A 17,528-nucleotide genomic window follows, 5' to 3' on the forward strand; every position below is an offset into this window, starting at 1 on the left:
ATGCCCCTTTATACCACACTGATCACATTGATTTTTAACAGTTTTAGAAGGGCTGCTCTTATCTCTTTTCTGCCCTTCATTATTTTTCTTCTTTTGATAGGTATTAGGATTATAACTAGTACCACTATCACTATTATAGTGGTAATTAGCATGTTTCCTGCCACGACCACGTCCACGGCCACGATCATGGTAATTACTATGTATAGTCACATTTGCTTTAGGGAATGGAGCTGATCTAGTGAGATGAATTTCATGATTTTTCATCAGCAGATCGTTATTTTGGTTAACCACAAGAAAATAAGAAATTAATTTAGAATACCTTTTAAAACCTTTTTTACGACATTGCTGCTGCAGGAGCACATTTGAAGCATGAAAAGTTAAAAATATCTTCTCTAATAAGTCCTCATAATTGATTTTCTCACCATATAATTTTAAGTGAGGACTTATTTTAAAAACTGCTGAATTATATTCACTTATAGTTTTAAAATCTTGCAACCTCAAATACATTCATTCAAATTGGGTTTGAGGTAAAATTACTATTTTTGGTGAGCATACCTTTATTTTAGGTTAATCCACAATTTTAAGTGGATCTTTTATTGTAAGTTACTTGGCTTTTAGCCCTTCATGAAGATGATGACAAAAGAATATCATTGCCTTGGCCTTATCTTGACTACTTGCTTGATTTCTAGGTTAAATTACACTTCCTATACTTTTGGCGTTTAGGTAAATTTCAGCATCTAGCACCCATAATAAATAATTCTTTTCCGTAATATTAAGAGTCGTAAATTCAAGTTTGATAAGATTTGCCATGATTCAAACTAAAATAATAATAACAATTAGAATTATAACAAAATTAATAAATAAAGCATAATAAATAAATTTTATAGTAAAAAAATATTTCACACACACATGCTAAAATATAATTTATAATACAATATAATAGAAAGAGGCACAATATAAAGAAACAAAAATATAAATAACCAAACTTACTAAACAAATAAAGCATAATAAAGATAAAAAATGCAGTAAAGCAAATAAATTGACGGATAAAACAAATAATTCATATGATAAAATAAATTATATCAACAACATAAATTGATCAATACACACACACATAAACAAACACAAAATATATAATATGTATATATAGTATTAATTTAATGGAGGAGTAAAATGATAATAAAAATAATAAATAAATAAATAAATAATAAAGCAATGAATAATAATAATAATAATAATAATAATAATAATAATAATAGTAATAGTAATAGTAATCATGACAATGACATCAAATACATAAATATAAAGAAAGAAAACTAAATATATCAATCTTAATAAAAATATATATAACAACAAATAATAAAAATAAAGAAAATAATTTCAAATGAGGCTTGATTAAATTAAATCACTAATTACATGATTATTTTCAAATGGATAAATGGAGAAATTTAAAATTACTTTATAACTAAGAAAATGAAATGATAGGAAAATAAAATAATAAAATATAAGAACAACATAACCATGAATGTTAATAAAACAATAATATAAAATATAATTATATATATTTTATATTATATATATATATATAATATAAGAACACATTAATTTAACTAAAAGCTCATACCTTATTTTCAGAGTCAATTCGTGCTAATAACTTGTTATAAAATATAGTTAATATGAAGAGTAGAAAAAGACAAAGCAATACAAGAAATGGAAAGAAAATAATGGAGGAAAATTCTTATTCACTAGTGTACATATATTTTGGACATAATCTCTATTTATAGGCATCAACTATTCAAATTCTATCCTAATGTTATAAGGATATAATGAGACATATAATACTGCATTATGTAACCTTTGAAGATTATAAGCTATTAAGACTAAGAAACTCTTTTCATGCCATTCATGAAAACATTAAGAATAAAAGAATCCTAAAAATTTATAAGTTATAGACATCTATAATATAATATTTATAATACAAATATATATATATATATATGTATGTATGTATGTATGTATGTATGTATGTATGTATGTACGTATGTATATATGTATGTAAATGAATAGAATCATAAGTTTATGTTTGGTGACATCACGGGTCCTTTAATGATATCATGTATTCTTTATGATTTTATAATTTATTGTTTGTTTTAAAAATAAACAAAATCACCTTCTCTCTCTCTCCCCCCTCTCTCTCCATTATCCCAACTTAATTTTAAATTTATAATAATTACAAAAATAATAATCAACTTCAATTTTGTAATATATATATATATATATATAAATGTAGAATAGCTAGCAATATAGTAATGTCACATGCCTTTCATGTTCAAACTTTCTAATTTAACTTATTCAAAATTTCAAATTTTTAATTTAAAAATTATAAAACTACTCCACCCTCAATCATGACTCTCCATTAAGATATTGCAATTCTAGCATTCATTTATTTTTAAAAATATTTTATTCAAATAACAACTATAAATCTTTAAGAGTATTTAGTCGAGAAATTTTGAAAGAAAGGAGGATGATTTGGTTAAGAAATTTTAAAGGGAAGGAGAGCCAAAATTTTTCCTCCCCTCTCCTTGTATTACTTCCCTTCAATTTGAGATTTTCTTTTGGAGAGGAGCTAAAATTTTAGACCATTTTGCCCTTATTTAATCACTTCTCCATGCCTTAACCCACTCTTAAACACATCCTTAATCGAAGTTCTCCAAACCTCCAGGTTCTCAATAAAGACTCTACACCACTTGGAACCCATCAAGCTTGTAGCATACTTTTTTTTTTTTTGGAGATACAAAGGCAAGCAGAAGCTTAAAAGGTAGAAATAGAAACTAAGTGCTAAACATTAATAACTAATGATTAAAAAGTCATATGGTTGGATTGGTTTGACCATCCATTGATTTGATTTTTAGCTCAATTAGCATGTAAAAATTGTTTTGGGAGTTTAGCTAAATTGAGTCATTTCGGACTAACAGTCAGACCAGAAACCAGATTGGTTTTCAAAAATCAGACTGTTCAAAAAAGTATCTTTCATTGTTATTCAAAATCACTAATTATTAATTTTCTTACTTCACTTATTAATTTATTAATATGAGTTGCAAATTATACGAATTGATATGTCAATAATTATATAAGGCTTAATATCAATTGTTCAATCATAAACAGCAACATCAATTGTTAAATTGCTAACTTTACTTATTAATTTACTAACATTAGTTATAAATTATTGACAAATCTTATAATTTACTAATATCAATTATAAATTATTAACAGGACTTATAATTTATAACTAATGTTAGCAAATTAATAACTCATGTTACTACTTGTTTGACAAATGAATGTAATTTACAAACGATATTAATAAATTAACATATGAAGTAAAAAAAATTCATAACTAGTGATTCTGCATAGCAAATGAAGAGTATTTTGATCTTTTTCACAGTTGAAAATTTCACCTTTATTCTCCTAGACTCAACTAAAATTTTAGAATTTTTTTAAACCCACTAGTAATTAAGTCATATCCTTAATTTATATTTGAAATTCTCTCTCTCTCTCTATCTCTCTCTTTCCCTAGTCTGCTATTCAACAATAATTTAGGTTATTTTTTTTTTTGAAAAAAATTACATGAGTATAAATAGGCCGACTTGTCTAAGATTGATAATCCTAAAATTATACAAGTGTTGCGTCTGACTCGTGATTTAAATGGGGTTGAACGAGCCCACTTGGCTAGACTCTAGTTCAAAAGTGTTGTTTAATATATACAATAAAATTAATGCATATAATAATTACTGAAAGGTATTACTTAATTAGATATATTATAGCAAATCTTTGGCAAAAAAAAAAGATATATTATAGCAAATAATATGATTGAAATTATTATCTGCACACACAGATCACTTGGGTACACAATTACAAAAAGGAGAGTTTATTAAAGTTTACTGTGAATCTCAAGTTAATCAATAAGAGATAATTTACAATAAGTAAATACTATAATTTGTTATTAAAATTTCAATAATTTAAGGTATGTAATTGTCATTAATGTTTTTACAGAATCCCTAATTGTCATTTTCCCTTATAAAAATTATGTTTAATTACATAATTAAATTCTTTTAAGGTAAATGACATTTTTACTTCTCAACTGTTTATTTAGGAATGTTTGGCATCTTAAACTTATATATGGTGTAATTTTTTCTTTTAATTTGAAAATGGATTATTAGGCACGCTATAATTTAAAAAGTTAATTTTGATACTTAATTAACAAAAAAAATACAAAAGGGACATAAAAAATTACACAAAAGGATAATTTAAATTGCAAATGAATATCCCATGAAAAAATTAATATCAATTAAGTCCATAAAATAATAATTGGTCAAAATCATATTTTGACCTTTAATATAAGTAAGAAATAATATTTATATCATGTTATATAAAATTGACATATAATAGAAATATTTAAATATATTTTTATAAAATCATAACTAGATTATGCCCCAATGTGATACACAGGATGGGTCAATTTTATTGATGTTTCTTTTTTTTAAAAAATGTTACCGTTGTTTTTACTGTAGAACAAACAGTAGTAAAGATTATATTTCACAAAAGAAAAGATTTTATCTTCTAAATATTTCTATTATATGTCAAAATCAATTATAAAATCCTAACCAAGATTTTCTTAAAAATATTCAAATAAACAGCTTGGAGCAAAATGGAGTTCCCAGAGGAAAATTGATTTTTTCAAGATACAATTCCAGCATTTTTGTAGTCCATATATGATGCCAATGGCTTGATTAATAGCGAGAGGATGATAGCCTGTATTTGCATTGAAATCAATTAACCAATCAACATTGCTATTTCTAGCAATCCACATCCAATTCAACTTCACCTACAATATGTCCTCCAATCTTATTTATAAAACAAATGGAGAATATTTTTTTTATTCTATTTATAAACCATTTTATCAAATTTTTATTGTAAATTTTTTTCATTTGATCTTTATTAAATGTTGAAGAGAAAAAATATATTATTAAAATATTTATATTTAATAAGAGAAAAGTTGATAAATTATTAAATTTTTAAATAAAATTATTAAATTTTAATTTTTTAAATTATGTTAAAATATATTAAAAGTGTTTTATAAATAAGATTAAAAGAGCAAGTAACATTCCACCTCTGGAGTTGATTTTCACCTTGTGCTCCTTCGTCGAAAAAGCTTGCCTCTGCAACGTGAGCGCCAAATTTACCAGCATGAATGGCCAAAAAGAGGCTTCATCCTAACCTTAGGTTTAAGCCAAAGCAGTTTTGGATGGCCTTATAAGTTGATCTCTGTTTGACTTTTGTGTATTTGCCCGAATTACGCTCATCCCTAAAATATTAATTTATTATCCATATATATATATATATATATATATTTAACATGTAACTATAAAAAAAATTAAAATATTTTTTTAATTCTTTAACATTACATAAAATTTTAAGTTAGTCTTTTAATTTTATAAAATATATTTTCTGTCTCTATAACATTGTCAGCTTTAAATTATTATTTTTTGTGTTAATTATTATTAATTAAAAAAATTAAATTTAATATATTAACATTTGAGAATTATTTTATCAATATTTAAAAAGTTAACGTAAATTTTATTCTTTGTAATAAAATAAATTGTGTTAGAATTAAAGGATTAAAAATATATTTTATAAAATTAAAGAACTAAAATAAAATTTTATATAAAGTTAATAGATTAAAAGTATACTTTAATTTAAAAAAATGAGTTACACAAATATATAAATATATATATTAATTGTCTACCCACATTAAAGAGATCAAATCACATGTGAAATAATTAATCATGCAATATTATCAATTATCAATTTATTAAAACAGTTAAGAATTTTAAATTTTGTCATTTATCAATTTATTTTATTTTTTAAAATTTATAAATAGAGTACTAATTTAAAGAAGCAAAGCTTAAAAAGAACCATGCAGGAAAAAAAATCTTTAAAAGAACTAAAAAAAAAATTCAAAAAAAGCTGAAAAGGAACTAATTTTTTCTCGTTTGGACCGTAATTAATTAATTACGGTTATGGCAACTTTTGCTCGGCGATAAACGAGGAGGTTAACAACTGATGGCCGGAAACTGGAGAGATTAAAGCCGCGAAAGTTTTATTTAAGATAAGAACAATACAACTACTCGTTCCCCAAAATGAAATTATGAAATATGAAATTTAAAAAACTACAAATCATCGTGCTTGTGTTATTTTCATGCAAATTAATCAAACCCAAGTTCTAATTCAAACGATTTCCATATTTTTCTTACAATTTTAACCTGAATAATCGAATCCCTGTCTCCATTCCCTTTGACGATGTTCTCTGTTTCCGTGTATGGGTGCTCTGAGAAATTTGCTCTTCGATTCGGACGTAGATGAAGGGACATTTGTGGGTACGTATTTGTTCTGAATCCTAATCTTGCTTCTCCATCCGCATTTACTGATTCTATTGTTATTTGTGTCTGAAATTTCTCTCTTCCCTTTCCCCCCATTCGGGGATCTCTGTTTTGCTTCTGAATCAGAGTTTTCATGGCGACAAAATGTTTCACTGCTCATTTCCTGCAACGAAGGGTTCTTGTTCTTTTCTTGCATTTTGGAATTTGTATTGCTGGACGTTTCATTTGTGGAAACTGTTCTAGTCGACGTTGGAGCTAGCAATTCCGTTTTCAAGTCTCTAGTGTTTAATTTGTATCTTGTCTGAACTGTTGTTTGTATTACACTTATAGCGAAATAATTATAATGATTTCATTGCTCTGTTTTTTCTTATTCTTAGTCAATGTTCTGCGTTCCATGGACTATTCGATCAAATATTGGAATGTCTTAATTGATTTGCTTGTTTTTTTTTTTTTTTGGAATTTCTCATATTTATTGCCATCTGAGGATCATTCTTCCACAAAGACATTCATATGATTTATTCTAGCTTCATTTACTTTTTCCATTTGTACGTGATTAACTGATTTATATATAGATAGACCACCCTTATATTATTATTATTAATTAACTTTTCTTACCGTCCTTATGGATTACGTCCGAAATGGGACTGCGGATGAGCATACTGCCTGATAGAAGTTACCTTGCATTGTTCTTTGTGTTCATTGCATTAGGTGAGTTTGTGAGGTGAACACCGTGCCCTAAAAACGATATATGTTTTTTCTTTGCTTGTCCGGTAAATTTCTGTTAGTCATCGTCTTCAACATTTTATTCTGCTTACTTTAACGGGCGTTACCAAACTATGAAATACTGCTATTATTTATAAAATAATATGCAATGATATCTTTTCGCCCCCTTGGCTAACTTATATATTTCTGCGTTATGATCCCAGTTAAAGTAGTTGAGATCATTTAGCACCAAGAAGTGAATGATGGATGCTGCCGAGGTTGAAGAAAATCTGTTTGCAGCAAGTGATGCCAAGGTATGATGATACATTCTACTTTTTTTTTTTTTTTGTTCTGGTTTTTAGAGGCATTGCTTCGCAAGCTGTTGCTAGTTTCTTTCCTGTACATGTCTGATAATGTAGTCTAACCAATGCGAATTTGGTTTCTCATGCAGTTACATGGAGAAATGTGCAAGGCTCTCTCTATAATGTATTGCAAAGTATCGTCGATGTTTCCATCTTTAGAAGCAGCTAAGCCTAGGAGCAAATCTGGCATTGAGGCTTTATGTTCATTGCATGTAGCCTTAGAGAAGGCCAAGAATGTTCTTCAGCACTGCTCAGAGTGTAGTAAACTTTACTTGGTATGGGTCTTCATTCCTTTATTTCTTTCCTTATGTCTCAAGTATAAAAACTGGATTTAAATCTTACTCCACAGGATTGCTTTTCAATTATTGGTTGATGAAGTCACTTTTTCTGAAATGCATTATTTTATTTATGCAGGCTATAACTGCGGATACTGTTCTTCTAAAATCTCAGAAGGCTAAATCTGCTATTAAAGACAGCCTTAAGCAGGTGGAAGATATTGTTCCGCGATCTATTGCATGTCAGTGTCAGGTACTTGAACAATATGGCTTTATAGTTTGCTTTTCTTATTTGAGTTGCATGCACATGTTGGAGTATTGCGTATGTGGGTGAAGCATGTTTTGACATTTTAACTGTTATTATAGTTTTCAACCTTAATAGGGGCAAGTGGAGGTTACTGATAAACCAAGGTTACTGCCTTTTTGTGCGTGAGAGAGTGGGGGCCTATTCTTAACGTTTAATGTCATCCTTTCAAACTAATGGAATCCCATCTAAGTTTTAACTATTTGGCAATATTTTGTAAAAACTGAGGTAGATCATCCTTTCTTATTAATAATTCAGTTGTGTTTTCTCAATACTGACGTTTGTATGTGGACCAATACTCTCTCCTCCTCATTTCCCTCCTGTCCCCTCCTACCCTCACATGGTGTCGGTGGGACCCACTGTTTTTTTCAAAATAAAAAAGGGGGTCCCACCCCCACCATCACCATGCCCATGTGGGGGCAAGAGGGGACATGATGGAAATGACCAGGAGAGAATCTCCTCCCGTTGTATGCATATATGCACATGAATGTTGCCTTTTTCTGTTATTGTAATTGGAAAGGTATTTGAACCCTCTTTATAATTTTTTTTTTTTTAAATTCAGGAGATTGTGAATGAATTTGATAGTATAGAATTTGCACTTGACCCATTGGAGAAGCAAGTTGGCGGTGATTTAATTGCACTGCTTCAGCAAGGGAGACAATGTAGCGGCTCTAATAATGATGGTAGTGAGCTTGAATGTTTTCACCAGTGTGCTATTAAACTTGGAATCACATCTTCAAGAGAAGCTCTTACAGAAAGAAGAGCTCTCAAGAAACTCATAGAAAGAGCTAGGGCTGAAGAAGACGAGCAAAAGGAAACAATTGTTGCATATCTTTTACACCTTATGAGGAAATATTCGAAGTTATTTAAAAGTGAAATTTCAGATGATAATGATTCACAGGGTTCTGCTCCTTGTTCTCCCACTACACAAGGACCTGTTGAGTGCAGCGTTCCTAGCTGTCAATCTCAGGCCCTCAAGAGAGAGATTTCAAAACGTTGTGCCATTAGTTTAAATCCAATTAATAGGAAATCAGGACAGATTCCTCTTCCGCCTCGAGAGTTGAGGTGTCCAATATCTTTGCAGCTTATGTATGATCCTGTCATCATTGTTTCCGGACAAACATATGAAAGGGTTTGCATTGAGAAATGGTTCAGAGATGGACACAACACTTGCCCCAAGACTCAACAGAAACTCGAGCAACTTTTGTTGATTCCAAATTACTGCGTTAAGGGTCTTGTCATTACCTGGTGTGAACAGAATGGAGTTTCTGTTCCCGATGGCCCTCCTGAATCTTTTGATATTAACTACTCGAGATTGGCTTCGTCAGAGCCAGAATCAACCAATTCAAAATCTGTAAACTCTTTGAACTCATGCAAGTTGAAGGGTGTCAAAGTGGTTCCTTTAGAAGAGAGCAGTATCTCAGAAGAATCCAGAGTAGATAAAATGGAAGGTTTGTCTGCACAGGAGAAAGACACTGAGCAATATCTTGGGTTTCTGAAAGTTTTGGTCGAAGAGACCAATTACATGACAAAGTGCAATGTTGTTGAACAATTAAGGATATTATTGAGGGATAATGAGGAAGCCAGGAATTATATGGGAGCTCATGGGTTGGTTGAGGCGCTTCTGCGGTTTCTAAAGTCAGCTGTGTCTGAAGGGAATCAGAAAGCACAGGAAAGTGGAGCAATGGCTCTGTTCAACCTTGCTGTGAATAACAACAGGTGCGTACTATCTGATCTAGTCTTGGCAGTCTCTTAAAAGGGAAAATTACAAATAGGTCCTGCATAGCAGACTTATATACTAATAACCCTCGTGAAATTCAAAAACTGTATCCAAGTCTTTTGAGACTTGAATGTAATTTGTGATTATATTAAGTTTTAAACAAGAAATTTGTTGTGTGAATTATGAATTTTTACTTGTAAATTATATAGCTGTAGTTGGAAGGAAAAACTAAATTAATAAGGGCAATATTATCTTTGCACCATAACTTCAAATTACACTCAGGTCTGAAAGGATTTAGCTGCAATTTCTGAATTTTGTGAGATTTAGTTGTAAATAAATTCCCATCATGAGATCTATTCATAATTTCCCTTCTTAAAATTGAGAGAGGCTGCTTGAAATTTATTACAAGATCAGACCAGTCAGGCATTCTGTAGTGGATATCATATCTTGTCTTATTGTGAACTGTAGCACTCACAACATTCCTAACTGCTCATCACAGGAGACATGACAGTTGTTTCTGTAAATTCTTCTGTACTGATAAGGAAATAAATTTCATGTTCTCTAGCTGTTTAATCATCGTAGCACTTGTAAAAGAAAAACGCTCTCACAAGGAAAAAATGGGAAGACATGCATATGATTTTAGAACATCATATATACTTTTTTACAACCATATAGTTCCTTCGGTAATTAGGCTTGTGCTCCTTATTACCATATTCTATCAAGAAAATACTTAAGTTGGATATTATTTTTCAGTTCCAGGATGTGACTGAAGTTTCCAAAGATATGACTATTATGATATTTGTGTAAGCCATGTTTGTGCTGTAAACTTAAAAAATGGTTCTTTTCTAAATTCTTCTGGAGCATCATTCACATAGATATTTATTTATTTTATTTTGAACAGAAACAAGGCAATTATGTTATCAGCAGGAGTATTACCATTGCTGGAGGAAATTTCTAGCTCAAGTTCATATGGTTATGCCACGGCCCTCTATCTGAATCTCTCATGCCTTGAAGAAGCCAAGACCAAGATTGGCAAGACACATGCTGTCCAATTCCTAATCCATCTCCTCCAAACCAACACCGAGGTTCAATGCAAGCAAGATTCCCTCCATGCTCTCTACAATCTCTCCACTGTCCCTTCAAATATTCCAAACCTCATTTCATCTGGAATCATCAGTGGCCTCTCATCTCTTCTCTCAGGCCAGAGTGATAATAATGATAATACTAATAATAGCACGTGGACAGAGAAATGCATTCATGTTCTGATAAACTTGGCTGCTTCTCATATGGGAAAAGAGCAAATAGTCTCAGCCCCTGGACTCATTAACATACTGGCTAAGAAACTAGAATCTAGTGAGCTCTTAGAGCAGGAACAAGCTGTGTCTTGTCTTTTAGTACTGTGTAATGGGTATGAGAAATGTAGCCGCATGGTCCTAAGAGAAGGTATAATACCTGCATTGGTTTTGATGTCTGTGAATGGAACACCAAGAGGGAAAGAAAAGGCTCAGAAACTTTTGATGCTCTTTCGAGAGCAACGACAACGAGATCCTTCGCCTGTTAAGACGCGTTTGTGTCCCCCTCCTGTTGCTGCTCCTGAAGCTAAGAAGAGTAATAATGTGGCTGTTCATGTTCATCCTCCTCCAGAAACCAAACCTGTGATGATCAAGTCCTTGTCTAGAAGAATAATTGAGAAGCCCTTTAGATTTTTCTCCAAAAGCAAGAGTTATTCTATTTTCCAGATTTAAGCTTCAATGGTTGAAAATTAATTGAATAATCTCTGTATCTATTCTATATACTTGGCTTGCTTCCGTCTTTCCCTCTTTCCAGTCCACATTAATTGGTGCTACTATCATTTTCTGTGGGAAGCCACGAGATGTACAGGGCAGCGTAGTTATGGTTTTTTAGTTTCTTCTCTCACTCTTCCCGTTGTCATCAATTTATTTTTGGAAGAATTTTTTTTGATGTAATATTTTTTTTGGGGAAGAATTTCATCTAAGAATTACACAGTTACATATTTTCAAATTAGGCCAAGATAATTTAAAATAGAGCTGGTAACTTAAGTCAAATTTAACAAATTAGCTCAAAAAAATTAGGAACCTATAGAGCATTTTACAGTTTTTTTAAATATACAATATAAATTAAATATTGATTTATCCTTTAAATCTTAGCTTGTTTTATACTTAAAAAATCATATTATAGATATTTTTTTAGAAAAATTAATATTGTTATATTTTTATTTTTTTAATATATAAAATATCTTAAAATAATATTGAAAATGTATTTTAATATTAATTTTTAAACTTTAAGACTCACAATATTTTTAAAAAATATTGAGTCGTCTACATTGTTTATGTATTCCAATATATATTTTTTTATTTTTTATAATAATTAAAATAATTAATTTAAATGTAAATTGAAATTTAAAAAAATGAAAAAAATTACAAATTGAATATTTGAGCCGGTCCGAATAAACTCAAATTCGGACCAAAGTCTAAGAGTTATACGGGTTTTTTTATATATTTAGGTATTTTAAATGCGACTCATCTAAATTATTGATTCTATTCTAAAATTTCACTATAAGATGTTGGGTTTAAATTGAAATAGAATTTCACCCAAAAAAAAAATAGAATTTTATAATGAAATGACCAAAATATCATATTATTTTCCCTGCATGTTGCAATGTAAAGAGTAACACGAGGAAATTACGGAGGAATAATTTTAGCAAAATTCATTCCACAAAGTCATGAAATGGATACAGAATACAAACATCAGGAAATGGAAACCAAGCAAGAGCTATACATGAAAGCCCTCGTAAACAACACAAGAGGACAAACTCAACACTTGCACATCCACACATTATAGCAGAAAATGCATGGAGCATTATTCAAGCAAAACATAATTATTTCTTTGTTTATTGGCAAGTCGATTAATGGTAAGGTTTCACATAGATGCCAATTGCATCAATATAATAGCCACCTCTTACATGGAATCCAGTCACCACACATCCTTCTGCTGGTATGGATGAGAAAGAAGTGCCACTAACAGTTCCAAAAGGTCCATGTCTGGTAATATTTGCAGTGAAAGATAGTGATGTGATCGTCATGTTGCCCTTGTAATGTTCGCAAGTCGCAGATATGGATGTCAGAAACTCATCAGAAGGCCCATTAATCTCAATCTATTCGTTACCACCAATTTCATAATATTGAATGTAAGTAGTTAGCTCACACAAAAATGAAAAAGAATTTGCTTGGCCATAAATAAAATAATATAAATGCCAGATTTACTATTCTTTCCACACCAGCGTCATTTGGATCATCACCATCAAACTTTCCAAACTTGGAGCATCGCCATCTTTTCATGAGCAACAATCCTTGTATCCAATTCACCACCGTTTTTCATGGATTTTGAGAATAAGATTTGCCATTATTATCCACTCGTCTTGACTGTACTTTTTTCTGTCTCAAGCATATGCGTAACTTTTTGCTATGATGTGAGTGAGTGGTATAATTCAAATTTTACAGTCTCAACAACATGATATGTAAGAAATCAATCAGCTTTTAATTAGTGTTTGTCGTGTATCGTGAGTTGTATGCATTTGGATGAAGGAAGAACAGTTGTGGAAGATATTATTAGGTATGAGTTTAGTGACTTTCAATATATTTTATTGGAATCTAAAACTTATATCTAAAAATTAATAATAACATGCAGTAGAGTATAAAAAGAAAAACTTATGATAAAAAGTCAATAATATATCTTATAAATATGATAAAAAAATCTTCTTTTACATCTTATGTCTAGTTAGTAAAGATTTAATTTTTAACCCACAAAATTGTTAGTTCAAATCTTTCTTGTATGCTTGGCAAGCAATCAATTAGTATTTTTATAAATTTGGAGACAGACTTTAACCTTAATATTCCGTCCCAAACCCAACACATTAATTGTTGGTGGCACCGGCAGAAATGCGAACGGTAAGGTACGAATTGCTTGAGTCGTGCTCGGGAGGACACTGTCAAAAAATGAGTTAAAATGAGTTTCTCCAGCAAGGCAAAAATAATTATTTATTTTGTAAAAAAAAATTCAATAAAAAAAACCCATTATCTCTTGAACTCGCACGCAAGGGGGCAAATCAGCTGATTTCAATTGCGATTGTCCTGAGTTAGCTTGTCTCATGTGCACGAGACCACTTCTCCTCCAAGCTTATTTTACTAGCCCACTTCATTCCTTAGTATATATACACTAGGAGATTCCTTCCTGTAGTCAATGTGGGACTTTAACACACACATACTTTTGACACACATACAACATAATTGGCCATCTTAATTACCATTTTCCAATTTTTCCTTTATTGTTAATTTAATTTAATAGCTTATAATATATACTGTATATCCCCCTCTTTCTATTTTTAATAGGGAGTAAAGTTGAATTTTTTTTCTTTTCATTTCAATACAAATTAAATGAGTTAAGTATTATTCCTTAATTCTACTGAAGTTGCTGAAACGTCTTATAATAGAGATCAGAAGGAGTAATATTTATTTATTTTCATATCACTTTTCTTAATGACTGATTATATAAGTAAGTAATAAATTTTAAATGAAAATATATAATTAACATGCTTAATGGAAAAAAATGACTAATTATATAGAATATAAGTAAACATTGCCTAGTGTTACACATAGCTATCAAGTCACATCCCAACATATGTAAGCCGGAAGCATAATGCAACTAATAGATCATCAAAATTTAGAATGCTTTATATTTCCAATGACGCAATCATTAAAAAACTTCACTGCTTTAGAATAAGAAGATCTAATGCATGGTTTAATTATAGTTGAATAAATCACTTACTGGTTGCACACAAAATACCAAGTGCATCAAGATAATAACCACATCTCCCATGGAACCTGGCAATGTCACTGTCTTCTATCGAAACAGAGAAATACTGATCGGCATCGGCTGGTGTACTTCCAAAAGGTCCATAATTGTTGAGATTTGTAGTAAATGAGAGGGACATGATTGCTATTACATTCTTGTAAGATTTATAAGTTCCTCTTACGGATTTCAATTACTCTGAAGGCCAACTAAATTCAATATCTGCAAATGGACAAGGTCGTTAAGTAAAATGACAATAATAATGATAATTATTAATGGGATAACAGAGCAAATTGAGTCTCCAAACTATAAGTTTAAGAGCATTTAAGATCTTAAATTTATTTTTCATACAATGTTTTCCTTTAATTTTTAAAAGTGATGCAATATGACACTACTATTAATTAAAGTTAATTTTGATCATTAATTAATTAAAAAATAATAGAAAAGGGCATGAAAAATTACAGAAAATAATCAAAAATTACAATAAGAGACCCAAAAATTGTAGATAAGGATTAAATAATTATATAAGAGGACCAAGAAAATTTTATTGGTCCTTTTTTGTAATTTTTAATGTCCTTTTCTATCATTTTCTAATTAACAAATAGTTAAAGTTAATTTTTGTCAATGGTAGGGATTAAATTGCATCATTTAGAGGAAAACGTTATAGAAAAAATTAAAGGGAAACATTATAGAAAAAATTTAAAATTTCAGACATTTTTAAACTTATAATTTAGAGGTCAATTTTTTTTAGCCTTTTTAATAAGTAGTGATGTTTCAATACATATTATGAACCAAAGTGACCTTTTTATCTTCACCAAATTCATTTGGGTTCTTGCCGCCAATTGTTTCGGAAACATCACCTTTAGAGTCTTTGAATGAAATGGACTTAATATTATGGGAAAATCATAATAGAACACTTGGAAAGAACATTTATTGCAAACAAGTATCAAATTACAATTCTGAAATTGCTTTGCAGGATCAGAAGATTTAAATGTAATAAAAATTTATCATGAAAAGATAAAATTGTCCCTCACACACACACACACACACACACACACACAACTCTTTTAACAACTTCTCATTTCATTTTCATTTTAACAACAATCTATTCACTCATTAACAACTCCAAAATATTAATTTGGTAATAGTGATAAAGTATTGTAATATGATGAATAAGTCCCCATTCAAGAAAAAAAAAGTTTTATTTCTATTTTGACAACAATCAATTATCCATTACAACAAAATATATATATATATATATACACGTGGGTGTTTTGTCTTTTCATAATAAATTTTAATTACATTTATGTTCCCTAATCTTGCGGGACAATTTTAAAATTATTTGGTTTTTGTTGGCAATAAATGTTCTTTTCACTACAAAAAATATAACTTTTAGCGACAACTTTTAATGGCGACTAAAAAAGTCGCTACTAAAAGTGGACTTTTAGCGACGACAAATCAAAGTCGCTGCCAAAAGTAGATTTTTTGGTGGCAGCAAATCAAAGTTACTGCCAAAAGTTTTGGCGGCGACTTTGATTTGTCGCCGCCAAAAATATTTTTATAAAAAATAAATTAAAAATTAAAAATAATTAATATAATTTACTTTTGACATTTGTCGCCACTAAAAATATTTTTATAAAAAATAATTTAAAAATTAAAAAATAATTAATATAATTTATTTTGGCGGCTATTTTTATAAAAAATAATTTAAAAATTAAAAAATAATTACATAAAATTATTCAAAATATATTTATGAAATTAAATTTCTTATTTTATGTATAGAATTAGAAATAAATTATATCTAAGAACATGAAATAAAAAAATAATAGTTAAAGTGTGCTAAGTTTAATTATTAAATTTTTTCAATTTGATATTATTCATAATCATTTTTTAGACATATATAGCTCATATTTTTTTAAGAATTATGTTATTAAGCTAGTATTTTAATATGATATATTAAAATCTTAATGGGTTATTACTTCAATTATAATTAGGTTAAGTTATACATAAATTATTACTTACAATCAAATACATAAATGGTATTAGAAAGTTAGGCCTCGTTTGGTATGATGGAAAAGTTTTTAATGGAATCGGAATCAGAATCGGAATTCGAATCGAAATCAGAATCGAAATAGAATTGAGTTTTAAAAGTGCGTTTGGTATGAAGATGGAATTCTAATATAATATTAATTTATATATGTACTTAAAATAGAAAAAGACTAAATTGCCCTTTTTTTAAATTAAAAAGACCTATCTTGTTATAAATGGATAAAAAAGATGAGGATAGTGGGGTCCACAAATTGAATTCAAGAGAATTAAAGCAATTGCATGGTCAATATGATGGAATTGGATTCTAGCATTTTTGATGGAATTATGATTCTTAGGAATTGTAACTCTTGCATACCAATCATGCTTAAATTAGTATTCCATCTTTGATTCTATTTCTACTTTGCCAATTCAATGCTACCAAACATGGCCTTAAAGTTGTATAAACATTGTGAGATACTAATGATATTATAGACTACTTAGCATATTACACACTTTATGCTTAACTTAATATACATATGGTATTTACTTCTTCTACTGAGCTCTAATGACTTTTGGACAAGGATTTCATGTAATTCCTCCTAGTATATTTAGGTTTTCATTGCTATAATAATATTTTATAACTAATTATTACTAAGAATAATATGAATAACTACTCAAATCCACCTTTCTATAAGATTGAAGATGATTAGATATTAACTAGATTGATCATATATGATATTCTTGTAACTATCATATATTTCAAAAGTTATTAGTATTCATTTTTAAAATTATTCAAAATGACTATTAACAAAATTTACATGGTTAAAATTA

The 17,528-nt window shown here is 29.3% G+C and overlaps 2 protein-coding genes across 3 annotated transcripts; one reads left to right on the forward strand and one right to left on the reverse strand.

Annotated features, from left to right (window-relative positions):
* The first annotated feature begins 6,219 nt into the window (after window positions 1-6,219).
* On the forward strand, window positions 6,220-11,698 carry LOC129308736 (U-box domain-containing protein 6-like). 2 transcript variants are annotated; one of them, XM_054950069.1, is made up of 6 exons: window positions 6,220-6,434; window positions 7,364-7,453; window positions 7,591-7,776; window positions 7,916-8,029; window positions 8,643-9,799; window positions 10,702-11,698. In XM_054950069.1, the coding sequence occupies exons 2-6, from the start codon at window positions 7,400-7,402 to the stop codon at window positions 11,543-11,545; spliced, it is 2,355 nt and encodes a 784-aa protein (XP_054806044.1). In that variant the 5' UTR covers window positions 6,220-6,434; window positions 7,364-7,399; the 3' UTR covers window positions 11,546-11,698. The 2 variants fall into 2 exon arrangements, with proteins under 2 accessions (XP_054806044.1, XP_054806045.1); XM_054950070.1 differs by lacking the exon at window positions 6,220-6,434 and adding an exon at window positions 7,069-7,145.
* Window positions 11,699-12,726: 1,028 nt separating this feature from the next.
* On the reverse strand, window positions 12,727-14,811 carry LOC129308957 (mannose/glucose-specific lectin-like). Its single transcript, XM_054950313.1, has 3 exons — window positions 14,646-14,811; window positions 13,085-13,170; window positions 12,727-12,975 (listed from the first exon to the last, which is right to left on the reverse strand). The coding sequence occupies exons 1-3, from the start codon at window positions 14,809-14,811 to the stop codon at window positions 12,727-12,729; spliced, it is 501 nt and encodes a 166-aa protein (XP_054806288.1).
* Between the last annotated feature and the right edge of the window lie 2,717 nt (window positions 14,812-17,528).

This window comes from Prosopis cineraria, unplaced genomic scaffold (genome assembly GCF_029017545.1).
Source record: "Prosopis cineraria cultivar Desert tree isolate PC_DT_omini unplaced genomic scaffold, ASM2901754v1 PC4, whole genome shotgun sequence".
Taxonomy (NCBI): Eukaryota; Viridiplantae; Streptophyta; class Magnoliopsida; order Fabales; family Fabaceae; genus Prosopis; species Prosopis cineraria.

Coding starts and splice junctions, on each gene's coding strand:
- LOC129308957 (XM_054950313.1), bottom strand. CDS start 14,811: ATGTCCCTCTCATTTACTACAAATCTCAACAATTATGGACCTTTTGGA. Junction 13,171..14,645: donor TGGTATTTTGTGTGCAACCA/GTAAGTGATTTA, acceptor ATTGGATACAAG/GATTGTTGCTCATGAAAAGA. Junction 12,976..13,084: donor ACGCTGGTGTGGAAAGAATA/GTAAATCTGGCA, acceptor GGTAACGAATAG/ATTGAGATTAATGGGCCTTC.
- LOC129308736 (XM_054950069.1), top strand. CDS start 7,400: ATGATGGATGCTGCCGAGGTTGAAGAAAATCTGTTTGCAGCAAGTGAT. Junction 7,454..7,590: donor TTGCAGCAAGTGATGCCAAG/GTATGATGATAC, acceptor TTTCTCATGCAG/TTACATGGAGAAATGTGCAA. Junction 8,030..8,642: donor CTATTGCATGTCAGTGTCAG/GTACTTGAACAA, acceptor TTTTAAATTCAG/GAGATTGTGAATGAATTTGA.